Source organism: Balaenoptera acutorostrata, chromosome 17, assembly GCF_949987535.1.
Source record: "Balaenoptera acutorostrata chromosome 17, mBalAcu1.1, whole genome shotgun sequence".
Classification (NCBI taxonomy): domain Eukaryota; kingdom Metazoa; phylum Chordata; class Mammalia; order Artiodactyla; family Balaenopteridae; genus Balaenoptera; species Balaenoptera acutorostrata.
Genome location: NC_080080.1, coordinates 42,371,833 through 42,388,601, shown reverse-complemented (window position 1 = coordinate 42,388,601; position 16,769 = coordinate 42,371,833). Strand labels below are relative to the sequence as shown.

The window sequence follows — 16,769 nt, the reverse complement described above, 5'->3', positions numbered from 1 at the left end:
TTTTGCAAAATAATAATAAATAGAGCAGAGCTGTGGCATAAAAGGGTCAACCCAAAATGCTGGAAGTATTTATGTTTTGTGTTTTATAAAACTTCAGACCTTCGATTATATTTAAAAATTTGGTATTTTGCACTCCAGTTTCTCAATAATTTAGATTTTAAAAATATTTTTTTATGATGGCCCTATGATTTTAAAAATAATGCAACATAAAACGTGGTTTGACTAAATAGAATTTGATTAAAATAATTTTCCTTTAAATAAAAAATTAGAAGACAACAGTAGTAAAGATATAATTTTTGAACCCATTAGTGGTACATGTAGCAGTTCCCAATTCTATAGACTTCTGGATCTCTGACTGTGGGCACTGAACAAAAATTGTTTACTAAGCTTTAGTTTCCAGCAAGTCCATCATGTCTTCTCACAGCTTCATGGAGCAATAACAGTGATGATCGTGATGAACCCAGTTCTGCAATCCTAGCTCCACAAATATAAGGTACAGAGAAAGAAGTTCTCCCTCCTTTGAAAAATTCCTTTGATGGCTTTCCTATATTTGTTTATGACCCACTGATTGGCCTCAAATTCACATAACAGAACACCAGGCAAAATTTGAATAATGAAAAATTCTTGTCTAGGCATCATTTTGCAGGCTTCAATTCTCTACTAGCCAAAGGAGAGAGGAAACACATGTGAATACCAACCATGTCCCCTAATGAGTCTTGGGTGTTCAAGTAGCAAAGGTCAGGCTTTTCCTGTAAATAAATACTGAGTCTTCACAAAGCTCTTTCATTTCTCATGCATTTTGTCGCCCATCAGCCTAGCACGTTAGTTCCCAGCTACCAATAGGGGAAGCCACATCTAACAATACTTAAGAATCCAATCTAATATAGATTATGGGTCCCAATGGCCTTCAGTGATGTCCAGTGGGGGACATTGGCTGACTCCGGGTGCCTAGAGCACAGAGAGGTCATGGCAGGATTTGGACTTGAGCTTGAAGGCCATGTTCTTGTTGTTTTTGGCCACGATCTTGCCCCAGAAGCGCCTGGCTTTCCTGGGGATGCTCTCCCTCCTCTTCTGGTAGGCCAGCCGCCGCTCATTCTTTTCCTTGCTGTCCCGCCGGAGGCGGACCTGCCTCACAATGCCTTCAAACAGCTCCTTGACGTTGTGCTGGACAGCTGCAGAGGTCTCGATGAACTTGCAGTCGAACACCACGGCACACGCTCTCCCTTCTGGTGGGGAAAGGAGGGGAGAAGAAAATCAGGGGGGCTGCAGAATATGACCCTACACACACAGAAAGCCAAGCTGGATGAGTGCTAATTTTAAATGGTCCTCGAGGGAACTCTAAGTCAGTCATATATGCGACGGATACAGGAGGCCACTGGGATACCTGTCCTCTCAGGGCTTAAATAGAAGGAAAGACTCTCACATGAAGATTCCTGGAAACAGGAGAGATGGGCTTTAGATCTGGCCCACCAAATTCACTGTGTGAAAGTCCAATTTCATCAAATATCGTAATTTTAATTAGTCAAAGCCTTAGCCTTAATTTATTCCCATAAGGAACTGGGTTGAATACTTTATAAACATTTTTTTAATGTTTACAACAATCTTTAAGAATACATTATCCCTTTCAGATAGGTGATGAGACTGGAGGGGAGAGAGGTGGTCCTTTAAAAACTTGAGGCAGTTCACATAGCCTGTAGGTGGCAGGTGTGAATCCAGGCCTGCTTCACTCTCAAGTTCATGTTCTTTACTCTTTCTCCTGAGTCAGTTTCCTGAATTGAAAATAAGAATCTGACGATTTGACTTTCCTCTCTGAAAAAAAATTTTTTAAGCTTTGATGAGATATTTTGAAAAAAATTGGAGAATTTCGCACAGTGCAATTACGGCAAACTATCCAAACAAGCTTTTCTGAAAGTCTCATTCTCGAATGTTCTACTGTGTTCAATGACTAGGTGTCCAAGTTTTGGTTTGGAAAAAAATGACTACTGTAGACAGTCATTTCCTAAGAGTAAGACATTCCCAAGCTGGTTGGGTCTGTTAAGTATTCAACAGGGTTCTTTTCTCCTGGGTGGAGCCTGGCAATGCAGTATTTTATTTTTCTACCATTGTACCAAATCTGTATTAGGCCAATAAAATTTTAAGGGCCCCCAAAGGCACTTGTGTGCCAACTCAACAAATAGGAATTATCCCTGAACCAAGTAAGACAAAGGATACGTGACACCATCAGACTGATGCCTTAACTGAAACTTAGGAAGCAAAGGGTAAGGGCTGGGAGGGTGTTTCTAGGGTCTACAGGAACTAGAGGCAACCAGAGTAGAATTCTTAATCTCAGTGAGACTCTCACAGTGCCCCTAAATCAAAGTTCCCATCCTTCTTGCTTGAAGATGCTACTTTCACTTCCCAGGACTCTTGAGATCTCCCTGGAGAATAGAAAGGATGAGGAGAAAAAGCTGGGGACTGCCAGTAAACCCCTGAGCATGACCTCTTCCCTAAAGGAATTCCAGGGAAAGCCTTGGGGATAGGGAGACTGGAATCCTGCAGGTAGAACAGATGATCTGCTGGGAACATAGGCACCTTAGAGAGTATGCATAAAACTCCATGTGGCATTTTAATAAGTCCCTGGTTCCAGCTTCATGAAAGAGGAAGGAAAGAACAACTGTTGGAAGGAAAATGCAGGTGACCCAGAGACAGTTTCTATGGTATTGGCACCACTGCTCTCACCTGATACAGACACTTCCCGGCACCGCACTAGGTCACTTTTATTGCCAACCAGAATTATAGGAATGTCCTCTGTCTGCCGGGCCCTGCGGAGCTGGATTCGAAGCTCAGATGCCTTCTCAAAGCTGGCTCGGTCCGTGATGGAGTAGACAATCAGGTAGGCATCCCCGACTTGCATGCAGTGGTCCTGGAGCCACTCATTCTCCCCCTGATGAAATGAGATCTCCCATGAGCTCAGATTTGCCTGGTAAATGAGGTGTTAGTTTGAAAGAGACAATGTGTTTATCCTAAAGTACCCTTGCTGATATGAGAAAGGAAGAAAACTTATTCCAACTCTCCAAAAGGCATCAGTCTTCCATGCCTACAAGATGTCTGTGGCTGTAAAGACTCCTAGCTCAGACAGCACTGATGCCAAAAAGTTTTACTTTATGATTCCTCCTACAGCTTGAGTTGATAAATTATACAAAGAGTCTGCCAAACAATATTTCTAATTTTATTTAAGCTACCAAAAATGAGTCTTTCCTGGCTTCCATAAAACTCTTTTGCCCCTAAGTGATAAAATTAAGAATCCTTTTGTTAGCATAGGAGGGTTCTTAATAAACAGAAGGTCTAGCAAATAGGCTCAGAAACCCCAAACCTTTAAAAAGCAAATGTTGAAAACTAGTAGTGAGAGTGTCAGCTTCATATAATATGGTTTTATGTAGTTTAAAATTATCATCCATACTTACTGGCACTTTCCCTAAAACAAATACACTTTTTTGTATTCTTGAATAGAACTAAGGGCAAATCACTGCAACTTGCTTGTTATTCAAAGCTCATTTATGAACGACTTGTTCCTTAGAACAGTTTCATTCTTCAGAAGTAAATGCTTTTAATCAAGAAAATGAGTCCACCTCATCTGGAACATCAAAAAGGGCAATGTCACCCTTGCCCTAAACAGCCTGTTGGAAGGCAGGCCCTGAAGGAATTTACAGAGAGCTACAGGCTCTGCATACCTTATTTTCCCACATGTCCAGGAGTATAATTGTTGCACTTTCCCCATCAACAATCAGTGTTCGCTCATATGTATCTTCTGGAAAAGAAAGAACAGTGATCCTGGAGGCAGGCAAATAGGCAACACTTTTCTGTAAAGGGGTGTAGAAAATTATGCCAGAAAATAAACTTACTAAATACACAATTAATTATGTAAATATACAGAGTAAACTGTGTAAATATTCACACAGGCAAATTATTTTTTAAATCACCTTCAACAACATTCTACGTATATCCCTCCAGTATTCTGCTTAGTAATAAGCAGAACACCTATATCTTCTGAACATGTATCACTAAATGCTTGAAATGAAAGGCATGGCATTTGTTTTCATCATTCCTATACCTTTTATATAGTAAAACCATTTAGGAGAATAAACTCACTTTACTGCTTTTGACTCAGAATCCATGGACAGTGCCATGAGAAACACTGACTGCCCAGCAGAACTGTAAACCCAGCTCATAAGCCTTCCATGGAAACCCACTGCACCTTCCAGTGGGGTGATTACTGAACATTCACTGGCCATTTCAGGAGCTTTCAGCTCAGAGACATTTCTCCTCTTTTGAGATGTGCAAGAAAAAAATCTTGAAACTATCCCTGCTTTGGTGAAGTTTTCTTCGTTAAAAAAAAAGACAGTTCCCTAGGAATAAACAGGCTTGTTTTTCCATCTTAAGTAGAACAGAAGTGCAGTCTCCAGCTCTACTTAGTAATGGAAACTTTCCTCCCTGCACTTGAGCCCAGATTGAGTGCAAGTGAAGGGTGAATGCAGTACAAAGGGCCAGAGCAGCTCCAGCCCAGAAAAATCAGTGGGAGAGGGCAGAGGGGGGATTAACTGAGTTAGCTGGGATTTTTGCAAGAGAGATTCCCATCAATTCCACACAATTGAACCCATACCCACTCTATTTTCACAATGAGGTTTCCTGTTTTGAATTTTATCATTTGAGAATTATGATCTTCATAATGATTTTTGGACATTTTTCTTGCTGTTCCTTTTGCCTGGAATCTGTTCTCTCAAATATCGAAAAAGCTTGTTCCCTTATCTCTTTCTGAGGGATGTGCTCCCTGACCATCTGTTTAAAATTCCATCGCCTCTCTGCTACCAATAATCCTTACTCCCATCCTTGTTTCATTTTTCTTCATTGTGCTGATTGCCATCTAACATGAATCCATTTAACTTACTTATTTTATTATTTTCTGTCCCTCTCGCCTTCCAGAATGTTAAGGCAGAGACTTGCATCTATGCTGCTTACTGCTATTTCCCCCAGCACCCAGGACAGCACCTGGTAGATTGCAGGTGCTCAGTAAATACTTATCAAATGAATGAATAAATGATAAATATAGCATTGTGGCTGTGAGCACAAGCAAACCTGAATTCAAATCTGGGTGCTATCTCTTATTAACTATTTGGCTCAGGACTGCTTACTTAAGTTCTCTGAGCCTCAGTTTCTTCATATGTGAAATGGGATTGATAACAGTATCCACACCTCAGGGCTGTGACAATTACATATATTAAGCCTGGGCACAAAGTAGAAATGCAATAAATGTTAGCTGTTATCATCATTTCTTCAGATGGAGGAAGCTGGCTCTTGCCATACTTGCCGTTCCCTACTATAGGTAAATCCTAGCTTAAGAGCCCTGCATTGTAGGAACCAGGACATTTCCTGTTTCATAATAGTGAGGGGTTTATAAAAAGCCATGCTCCTGGTTCAATGTTTCTTCCTCTAGGAATTAGAATCAGGAGAGGGAAAGAAAAGAAAATATGGACAAATGAGAATAAAATTAGCCAGGAATGGCTCTGTCTTTCTGTCAGTTTTCCCATTTCTTTAGGTGTCATTCTCTTAAATGATGTTAACAGTTTCCCACTGGGGGATTTTAAATCTATTATTCCCATCATGTTTGCCATCCACAATATGTATCATGAATGGGATCGCAGTGGAATGTCTAATTTGGCTTACTGGAGAGTAGGGCCTCATGACCTCAACAGGCAAATTTACACAACCAGGTGCAAAGCATCAAAGCTTGAGCAGCACAGATGGGAGTAGAGGGGCGGGGGAGCTGACTGCCCCTTACCACCTCAGAGTTTTTCTCTTTTCTCTGAAAGACCTCCCTGCACTCAGAAAACTCAAAAAAGCACTTTCTCTGCCCTCAGCTCATCACTCACCACGCAACAATAGGCACAAGAGATTCATGTGAATCCTTAGTAGTTCAGACAGAAACATACTGTATCCCAATAGCTAAGGGGAAAAGCAAACTCAAACTTTCTCTTGGTTTACGAGGTACCAGAAGAAGTCTAGAGAAAAAGTGGACTAAAGATTCCAGCTGCAAAAGTAAGGCCAAACTGCTTTGCTGTTCTGGAAAGTTCCTGACAGGATCATTCTGACTGGACTTACCTCTGCCTGAAAGTCATTGTGCTGGAAACCCAAAAGCCGAAAGCAATACACCTCCGCCCTGCTTGGTGCATATGCCCTGCACCTGGGCTTATGTATCACCTCTGGCCACATGTCCCAAGGATTTCTCACTCAAAGCATCCTGCTTGAGAGCCTTCTGCAACCAGGAGAGGACCTGCTTGCAACCGAAGCTCTATTTTCTTTTCCTCCCTTAGTCCCCACCTTTCAGCCTTTTCAAGGGTTAACTGGGTGAGAAGAGGGGAAATAAAAGAATATAAAATTCTAGAAGAGTCCTTTGAAATTTGCCCTGGGCTAAGGTGTATGGAGAAAGGGTTAAGGCCTATTGGCTTATAAGGCTTTTCAGTAACCTGGTCTGGGGAGTCCTCATTTTTCCGGTCCTCTCCATGAAAGCCAGGGGTGTGTACTCACACTGCGTAGCAAGAGAGATCATCCAGATGTGCGGGATGGAGTTTGTTGTCTGTGGCCATTTTCCCTGAACTAGCGAACCTCAATTTGTCTGTCTGCATTTGACCCCCACTGTGCTTGGAGGACCATCCTGCTCAAGACTGGCTCAAGTGCTGTGCGTGAACCTGCCCAAGAGTTCTCTTACCCTCTGGAACTGGCTAAGGCAGCCCCTCGAAAGATCTGAGGCTCCAGCATCCCTCTCCCCTCAAAACTCTCAACTGCTTTCAGCTTTCAGAGCACAGAGGATCCCAAGGAACCCTAAAGGAACTCCTGCTTAGGAATACTGGCCTCTCCTCTAGTGGCTCACGTCTCCTCTGCACATATCACAGGGCCCCAGCCAAGAGGGACCAAAGTGGATGAGGACTTCAAGCAATGAAAGGTCCAGTTGTGGAAGATAAGCCCAAGGAAAGGAAACAACAGATTCAGAATCAGCTCTAACTAATGTTCACTCAGTACTTACTATGTGCCAGGCACTATGCTATCACCTGTTATCCTCTTAATACACTTTGAAGTAGTTATTGTTCCTATTTTACTAAGAAGGAAGCTTAAGGAGGGTAAGTTTCTTGTCTCCAGAGCACCTAGCTAAGTCAGTGTCAAAACTGGGGTCCAAACTCACATCATCAGGCTGCGAGTCCGGTGCTCTCTCCTGTACGCCCTGCGCACACGTGCAATGCCTTCCACCTACCTCAGGGCTTCCAGATCTTAGTGGTCCTTAGGGTCCAGCTCAGAGACCACCACTTCCATTAACCCTTTTCTGATTTTCACAGCCGGAAGTAATATTTATTTTCTCCTCTGAATTCCCACAGCACTGCCCTTGTACCTCTTTGAAGACACTTATCGCATCCTATCGATTTATATCTGATCTCTACTGCATATACTGTAAGCATCTTTAAGCAAGAAGCCCCATGACTCTTTGTATGTCCTCATAGTGTCACATCAAGCTCCACGGTATAGGTTCAGTAAGTGTTTAGGGATGAATGGATGGATGGATGAATGAATGAACGGCATTAAGTGAGCACAGAGAGTCATAAGATTATTGCAATATAATCTTAACAACATCCATCTTTATTTGGAGAAATGATGATGAGAGTATTGTGTATTTTTTTTCTTATGGTTAATGCTGAAAAAAGAACAATGCAGTGAAATGCCATGGAAAACCCTCTCCTTGGGAAACATAAAGCCAACTAGTGATTCCAACAGCCACCTATACGTAAGGGCTGTAACCCTAGACAGTATAAATTTAGTTACTCAAATAGGACACGTTAGGTAGGATGAGTCAGCTGAGAAGCTTCTTGTTGCCCAAGATTCCCTCTTTGAGGAGGTATGGAAAGGATCCTCTCTACCAACTGCCCCCTCTCCCTATTAAACAAAGAAGCTTCCCAGATACAGAAGCCTGCCTTCCCAAGTTTCAGGGATGGGTCAATCTTCTTAATACTCTATGCCTATGGGGATACCGCCCTCTGGATAGATACCACTGCACTCTAATGGACAAACATTTTTGAAAGTCTGCTATCCACCAACTGTTTCAATTCCTCCCTCCTAAAGAAACAAACCAAAACTCTTGGTTGGTCTCTTCTTTATATCAGTCTCCAAAGCACTTTATTGTTACTTCTCCGGGTATTCATATAATTTTATCCTGCTCTGAATTATAGCCACTGACACTTAGCTCCTTCCTAAGAGGGTCTGTATGGTGTACCTCGTTCACCACTGGGTGCCCCAGAGCCTAGCCTGGAGCCAGGCACGTGGTCGGTACCCAGCCCGATGTGCTACAGTACATAACAGCATTTGGATGCTAAATCCAGGGGCTGCCGAGTACAGCGAAAGAACACAGGATTTAGGTTCAACCACAACTAGTTTTGAATCCTGTCCAGACCATGGACTAGCTTTTTCACCCTGGGAAAGTCACTTGACTTCATAAGCTTCCATTTCTTCACCTGTAAAATAGGGATATTAATACCAAATTGGTTCAATTTTCCTAAGTATTATCAAAATACTTGTGGGAAGTACTTAGCACAGTGCCTGGCACATAGCAAGTTCCCTGTCAATGACAGAAGGAGAACACCACCAAACTAACATTATAAAATCCTGAGTTCTAATTCCAGCTGTCCCAGTGGGTGATTCTAGGAAAGTCCCTAAGACTCAGTTTACTCATATGAGTACAGGAATAATGTCAGGACCAAAATAAACAGTAGCAAATATAAGGCTCCCAATAAAGTGCGTGTCCCACTGCAAATGTACATTCTAGATAGTAGTTCCTCCTCCCTTTCTCCTATAGTGACACTCACCCACAGGCCTTTACATAAAAAGAGATACTGACCCTCTTTCTCCCTTGAAATGGGGTTTAGCTATCATCCCTGAGATTTCAGGAGTGAGGAGAGAAATCAATGTTCCATCAATGAGTCATCATTTAAAGCCAGTTCGGAGCTGCCTCATGAAGCAGTGAACTCCCGGACAATGGAAGAATAAACGTTTAGTAGAAATCGGCTGACAGGAGTGAGGAAGGAGTAGGATTTCTATGCATGAAGTAGAGGGCAGAACCGAGTCATCACTAAGACATCTTCCTACTCCGGCAGTCTGTGATTCAGCTGTGAGTTGCAACTGAGCGTACAGACAGACCACGCCACTGGGACAAGCACTGGAAGGTTCTTCCTTCATTTCCACAGCTGCAAACAGGGACACACAGCGACCCTGGCTTTGTCTAAGATGGGAGCCGTGGCTGAAAGACGCTGTATGAAAGCCATCGACTATTAGGATCCTCATCTCACTTCCCAGAATGTAGTGCTATGCTTTACACGTATTTGAGGACTACGTGAATTTCTGACATTGTGTCACCTCAAATGAGTTTTGGAAATCAAGGCTTAAATAATAAATATTTTAAATGAGATTGTACAGGGAAAGTTGTCTTGAAAAACTGTCAGACTCTATACAAGTATATGTATCATCCTTGTTGTATTTCAATATTTTTTTTAAATGTGCTATTTAAAATACAGATCTTAAATGATTTTATACCCTCAAAAGCCTCTAATATTGCAATAAACAAACTAACGAATTCATCCTAACAGTTTTTCAAATCGGTTTGGTTTCAGGTACCACCATGGAAAAAGGCTGTGTCTACACTCAGTTCTTGAAAGGTCCAGGTCAGAAATGGCAAAAGCCAGAGGTGGGATCCTGACCCTCCGGCTCTGCCCTCTATAATCCGTCTCCCCAGTCCCTTTAGAGCTGGAATCTAAGAAATTGCCTTTCTGGCCCAGGTTCTATCTACGAGCATTTTCATGTTCTTGTCCCAGGAGCTTATGCCAGCGCTTCTGTGGGGACTCAGCTCCCGAGCCAGAGCCAAGAATGCATACTCGCAGTTCCCGACTCTGCAGGTAAATGACCCACCTACTTGCTCTTTCTGCTGGACCACTGCTGACCACAGGAGCCCGCGGGGCTGGTCCACCTACCTCCCAGCATTTCGCAGTCACTATCCATGCTGTCGTGCACGCCCGCAAAGATGCTGGCCAGCGTGGACTTGCCCACCCCCTGCTCCCCTATGAGGACCACCCGGTAGTAGGTGTTCCCCGACTCGGAGGAGATGACTGAGTCCGTGGAGTCGGAGGACCAGCTCCGGCGGCAGTGGTCCTCGGGGGTAGCAGAGTGACGGTTGCGCTGGCTGTACTGGTGGGGCTCTTTCTGGACCATCAGATGCCTGCCATCGGCTGGGACGCTCCAGCGCTGCTGCTGCGGCTGCATGCCCACAGTGCCCTGGCGCATGGTGACATTATTCAGAGTCATCGTTGGGTCCTAGAGAGCAAAGCAGCCCAGGTGTTAGCATTAGGAAGCACGGGTGAGAGCTCCGGGGGCTTAAACACAGGCATCAGTGATGTTTTATTAAATGCGGTGAGACCCAAGTAACCCTAACACAAGGAACACCAATGAAGCAGTCAACAGGCTTTCAACCGAACACACACACACACACACACACACACACACACACACACACACACACACTGTTACCAGCTCCTCGGGCAGATTGTCATTTGCAAAGAGGAAAAAATACCATTAATATCGCCCACTGCCCTGGGGCTTCCTCCATCTTCAAAGAAGCCTTGGGATTCCCCACTCAGAGCTGGCACAGAAGGAACCAACAGCCTCCAGAGATGGCTTGAAAAGCAACAAGTTAATGCAGCTGGGGACCAGCTGGCCAGGTTAGCTGCTCTTGTCTAAACATGGCTCTTAATTGCACCAGCATCCAGTGGGCCTCAGTGGGAAACACGTGACAATGACATCACTCCCCCTGGCTGGACTGGACAAGCGATTATTGGAACTTCCATGTTTAGTAAAGTTGCCCTGATGTTCCCCAACTGCCTGAATTAGCTATTATTTGAGGGGGGGAAAGAATTTGTTTGAGGTTTATGCCTCAGCTCCGCCCTCCTGCCCACGGATATCACATTTAAAACATCCCAGCCCCATGCCTTGTCGTTCTGGCAGGGAAATTGACCCCCTCAGGTTCAGACCCGTCAAATTCGCAGAGAAAATGCTTCACTCTGATTAAACCATGTCCGCTACAAGAGTTCTTTAATTCAACTCAGATTTCCACCTTTTTGAAGCAAATCAGGTCAAAGACTCTCCCCAAAGACATTCAACAACTTTGCTACAACTTTCCCTTTCTCAAGACTCCCCCCCCCCTCCCGCCCCCCTTGCACGGAGGTCTGTACTCCCAGGCTCCTTGAGATCAAGTAGAAGCATTCTTATTTGAATCAGCAAGATCCACTCGGGAGAGCGAGAAATGCACAGACCCTCCCCTTCCCACGCTCACCCCCACGTTCCACACCCCAACCCGTCGATGACCCTAAGCACGACCCTGACCGCGATGATCAGCCGGGTTTTTTAATCTCACAAGCAGCGCCCCCGTTGGCCGACTTGAATTCAAACAACCAGAGCCTGACGGCTGCCCTCTGACCAAAGCCTGTAGGAAGAGGTGGCCCTCTTCCTGAACTGAAGCAAGGAACCTGCTGATGACAGATGGCATCCTTTGCACCTTAAACTTTGCCCCCGACCTGGAAAAACACAGCGCGGAGAGCACGTTCCGAAGGCTCTTTTCTCAACTTAGAAAGTTCTGCGGGCTGGGAACGCCTACCCCTTCCCCAACCAGCCCCCCCACCCCTCTCCAAAGTTGGGAGGGCCCCCGCGGGCCTCCTGGCTTACTTGGGCGTCCGAGGGTCGGTGAGCGCTGTGCTGCTGGGGCCGCCGAGCGCAGGGTGCTCGCGCGTCGCCGCCGTCTGTGCCTCCGCCCGAGCCCGCCGCCCGCAGCCGCCGCGGCCCCGCGGTTTATACCGGCCCGGCCGACCCGCGCCGGGGCTTTTCCGTGACGTCAGCGCCCCCGCCGGGAGGGGCCGGCTCTGCAGCAAACCCGGACTTGCAGCCACTTCACTAAATCAGTTACTCGCCATCATGTGACCCCACTCTCCCCTTTTAAAAAATAACGACAGTTCAATCCCGGGCTCCTTTATTTTGCTTTGTTTTATTTTATTTTATTTTTACTAGGTGGACACGGGAAGGTGAGAAAATACGCTAAGTGCCACATAATCGCGCTTCCCAGGAAAACACTTGCGTGCCGTCCCGATAAAGGATGGAGGAAGAGGCAGGTTTGAATTGGAAACCCAGTTTCGCCAGAAAACAAAACAGGGATCAGCCGGGCGCGCGTGAAGATTTAGCCCTTCGGATGGGGCTGCAGCCACCTTGAGCGGTCAGGGCTTGTGTTCGCCGCATCTTCTGCAAGGAAAACAGCCTCTTCCTGCTCCTTTTACTTTCTCCCTGGAAGAGGGATGGAGGGAAGACCCACACTGCTCTGTTTCCCTTCTCTGACTGGGACCCAGAGAGAAGGGGCCAGAGGAAGTTGAGGAAAGGGGACAAGACCTTGAAAAGGTCTTGAAAAATAACCTAATTAAGGGTCCAAGCAGATTGTGCTAAATGTTGCCGGCGCTCCCGCTCTGGACCGGGATGCTGAGGCTCCTCAATCAGGGAATTTAATCAGCGGCGCGTTAGGCAGCATCTCTGTGCCCGGCTCCCTGGCATGGCTGGGCCTGGTCTTGGAGCCAGTTCTCCAGCCATGGGAGGAGCCCTGAGCCAGAACTGGGGCCCAAGTCCCCGGAATGAGTCCTGTCAGTAAAGGGCACAGGGTAGTAATACAACAGCCACTTCTACTACCATTTACTGAGTACCTCTGAGTCCCTATACTCAGTAGGGACTGTTAGGCCTCTGCAGGACCTGGAACTTTACTACAATTTGGCAAGGTGGATATACTGCCACTCCCACTCTATGGAGGAGAAAAACGACAAAACAGCCAGAGAGCTTGCTCAAAGTCACACAGCTCGGTCAAGTGGCAGCGTCAGGATTCAAAGCCTGGTTTGCCCGGCTCTTTGCACCAGCTGAAGGGATTCAGTGACTTCTTTCTGGGCACATGGGCATTTCCCACCAGCTGAAGGGATTCAGTGACTTCTTTCTGGGCACATGGGCATTTCCCAGACACTGTGTTTGGAGATGACACCGGCCTTTCTAATACATCCATCCATCCACTTTTCCAGCCAGCTTCTTCTCTAGGTTGGCTGGTGGCTCCGGAAAACAGCCAGAGGCACCAGCATCTATTCGAGTGGCTGGACTCTGCCGTGAATAGGGCCCATTCTCCGCTATCCTGCAGCACTTATCTGCTCTGGGGATTATCCAAGTGACCAGCTGCTGAGACATGCCAGGCCCCAAGCTGGCAAAGGTGAAATCCACAGAGGAATGAAAACTTAGCGATCTCTCAGTCCTACGTGCCCTGCCCACCCCCCCGCAAACTCCTACTTATTTTATATGTGAGGAAGCTGATACCCGGAGGGGTGACTACCACTCAGTTAGTAATTAGCAGAGCTGGAACCAGAACCTGGGTGTCATAATTTCCTGGATGGTTTCCGTCATTTCCATCGAGTTTTCCTTCTGGGCTTAACCAGGAGGGGATGGCTACAGATGTGGGGAAAGGAGAAGAGTGGAGGGTCAGGGAGGGACAGAGAGAGAGAGAAGGTGGGAAGGACACCATCCAAAAGTCTTCCGCTGGCTCCATGCTAAAATACATGTAACACTTGAATCATTTGTACTTCAGAATTATCCATGCTTTTTCCATGCTGAGCCTCCGACTCTGTCAACTGGTCTCAACAGAAACATTACGTGCAGTAAAAACTAAGAATAAATCAGAGTATATAAGCATATCATCTACCACTCAATTCTACTTTTGCCCATTGATAAGAACTTAATTCTTCCCATTGATAAGAACCTAATTCTATGTCTAGGCAATATCCACTCTGAGCTATTTTTCATTGGTATATGTGAGGCATGCGAAAGAAAACCAACTCTAAAGATGGGGGAGGGGGACTTTCAGTCCACTGTTGATTCGGTAAGTACAGCAATGTTGTGTTTGAATAATAGAATCTGCCTTCTTAAATTTTCTGTCCCACAAGAAGCCAGATGAGAAAACAACTACTTAGGAAAAATTTCAACTGAATGGCAGTTAAGTTGGAGTGAATATTTAGACAAAAGTCACAGTTATACCTCGCAAAGCACATTTGACAGCCAAGCCTTATCCAGCAGAGCCCCAGCTACCTTGTTCAAGATTCCAGCTCACTGAGACCATCTGAGGTTATAGAGATGGAGAAAAAAAGGTGGAATCAGGGAATTTGGGCAAATAGCAAGTTCCAAAGAAGAAAAATTGGCAGAATATTGTAGTTTCTTGTTCTATGAATTATTCCATCTGTATTCCTTCTGCGGGCATTTGAAGGCTTCCTCAGGTTTTAGCTAACAGAGAAAAGAGTGGGGCTAGGACACAGAACTCCAAACAAAAAGAACTTATATTTACTGACCAATGCACATACCTTATCTCAGTTCATCCTCATCACCACTGCATCTACCCATGTTTCATGGATGAAGATGCTGAGGAATGAGGTCAAGTAACTTGTTCAAGGTCACAGAGCCAATAGGTAGCAGAGCTGCACACTCTGCATCCACAGTATTAACCACTGTTGTTTAGAGTAAGGGATACACTTCAGCCCTATTCTCATGATAGCCCCACCTCAGCCCAGCCCCTTCCTAACCCCCCTCAAAAGAGAAGGAGTTTTTATTTGATTGGCCAAAGCCCATGACCTTCATTGGGCCCCATATTAATGGGGAAGGTCTCTCTCTCCTTAAAGGCATGAACCACGCTGTTCTCTGTCTTTTCTCTGGGTCCTATGCCTGGGTGAGAAGGTAAACTTGGGGTTCTTTTGGGGGCCTGACTACCTCTCTTGTCTTTGTCACTGTCATTCTTTGTCTCAGCATAGAGACCTGTGCAGCTACCCCATGATTTCAAAAAGGGATGAGAGAGGGAGGAAGAGGTGGGGAAGGAGGGGGAGAACTTTTGACCAGGGCTGGGACTGAGGCATAAGGGACTTGCACAACCAGAAATGTCATATTACTTTGAATCTCATCCCTTGAAAATTCTAGGGAAGACAAGATGATGGGTAGGCCCAGGATATGTACATCCTTGGGTCTGTAATACTATCTTAAAAGCCATAAAATCACTCAATCTTTTTTTCTTTTCTTTTCTTTTTTTTTTTATTTATGGCTGTGTTGGGTCTTTGTTTCTCTGCGAGGGCTTCCTCCAGTTGTGGCAAGCGGGGGCCACTCTTCATTGCGGCGTGCGCACCACGCCTCTCACTATCGCAGCCTCTCTTGTTGCGGGGCACAGGCTCCAGACGCACAGGCTCAGTAATTGTGGCTCACGGGTCCAGTTGCTCTGCGGCATGTGGGATCTTCCCAGACCAGGGCTCGAACCCCTGTCCCCTGCATTGGCAGGCAGATTCTCAACCACTGCGCCACCAGGGATGCCCTCACTCAATCTTTAACATATACTTCCTCATCTATACCGGAGACTTACTGCAACCAAGGTCATGCTTACTCATACCACCAAGTCAGTGCTACTCAGTGATAAAGTGACACCATCCATCTTCACCACCAACAAAGAGAAGTTATAGACTGGACACTGAAGAGGTGGTAAAATAAATGGGTTTGGTTTTTATTGCTTTTTAAATGCTTTGCATTTTGATGCCTTTGGGCAAAGCATGTTCTCTAATTCCCCCACAGTCCTCACTACTCCCTAAAGTCTTCTACTCCAGCCAGCTTCTCTCATTTAGATTATCTACCTGGCCCCCAAAGGCACTTGCCTTTGTGACCCCTGCAAGGACTGAAAGAAAAACTAGGGGATTCAGCATTAGAAAAGCAAGTTCAAACCTCGGCCTTTCCTCTTTGGTGATCCTGGGGATGTCACCAAACCCCAGAGGCCTTGGCTTCTGCTGCTGTGGGGACTAAAGAGCTTCTGAGCATGGAGCGCTTTGTTAACCACAGAACACCATGTCAATGCGAGTGATTATAATGATGACGCAGGAGCCAAGGCTTGGAGCTTGGCCACCTGCCATCGGTTTGGCTGCCCCTTAAGGCTCACGTTAAATGAATCCAGCAGAAATCAGGACACATGAGGCAGAGGGAGGCAGGGGGGTGGGAAATGTACTCCTATTGATGTTACTAGGAAAAAATAATTAGTAAGGAGAGTGGTATGGTTAAGTCCTTTGTAAACAAACAAGGATCTGGGGTCAAATCCAGCACACAGAATAGGTCTGCACCAGCCACAAAAGCACTGGGAGGAGGTGGGTGGGAGGCAATGTGCAAAGTGTCTGAGCACAAAAAGAACCTCCTACCCCCTCTGGGAAGTCTAAAGAAGGAAAGAATTACTATATGGAAAATCATTGCTTTACAGAAGGGGAAAAAAAGATTCCAGTTGCAAAATCAAGAGAGCCCTGATTAAGAGAAAATAAGGACTGAAGAAAAGATGGCTAAGAATGACCTCTCAACATCCAGAGGCCTGTGGGATCCAGATGGACACTCCCTCCAGCTGCATCCTCCTTCAGGCTGGCCCCAGCTTCTCATCAGACCCCTGCTGGGCAGATTTAATTTTCCACTGAAAAAATTTTTAGCTGTCACACTTCCTCCGCTCCATTAGCCCAGCCTGCTGCAGGCCTTTCTTGCTCCTTCAAAACTCCTGCAGGGTAAGTGCAGAATGTAGCTCAGAAGGCCGAGGGGAGGCTCCTGAAGTAAATGGACATTCACTGCCCAGGTTCCTCCATTCA

General features: G+C 45.7%; 1 protein-coding gene across 2 annotated transcripts; it reads right to left on the bottom strand.

Moving 5' to 3' along the window:
* Window positions 1-275: 275 nt before the first annotated feature.
* On the bottom strand, window positions 276-11,939 carry GEM (GTP binding protein overexpressed in skeletal muscle). 2 transcript variants are annotated; one of them, XM_007164920.2, is made up of 5 exons: window positions 11,785-11,939; window positions 10,041-10,380; window positions 3,711-3,787; window positions 2,719-2,923; window positions 276-1,226 (listed from the first exon to the last, which is right to left on the bottom strand). In XM_007164920.2, the coding sequence occupies exons 2-5, from the start codon at window positions 10,369-10,371 to the stop codon at window positions 949-951; spliced, it is 891 nt and encodes a 296-aa protein (XP_007164982.1). In that variant the 5' UTR covers window positions 10,372-10,380; window positions 11,785-11,939; the 3' UTR covers window positions 276-948. The 2 variants fall into 2 exon arrangements, with proteins under 2 accessions (XP_007164982.1, XP_057388157.1); XM_057532174.1 differs by lacking the exon at window positions 11,785-11,939 and adding an exon at window positions 10,637-10,797.
* Window positions 11,940-16,769: the final 4,830 nt, after the last annotated feature.

What these genes read in the sequence shown, in the direction of transcription:
- GEM (XM_057532174.1), bottom strand. Translation starts at nt 10,672, where the DNA reads ATGGAGGAAGCCCCAGGGCAGTGGGCGATATTAATG. An exon ending in GGCAGTGGGCGATATTAATG is followed by an intron (nt 10,381 to 10,636) that starts GTATTTTTTCCT and finishes TTTGCTCTCTAG; the next exon opens with GACCCAACGATGACTCTGAA. An exon ending in TGGACATGTGGGAAAATAAG is followed by an intron (nt 2,924 to 3,710) that starts GTATGCAGAGCC and finishes TCATTTCATCAG; the next exon opens with GGGGAGAATGAGTGGCTCCA.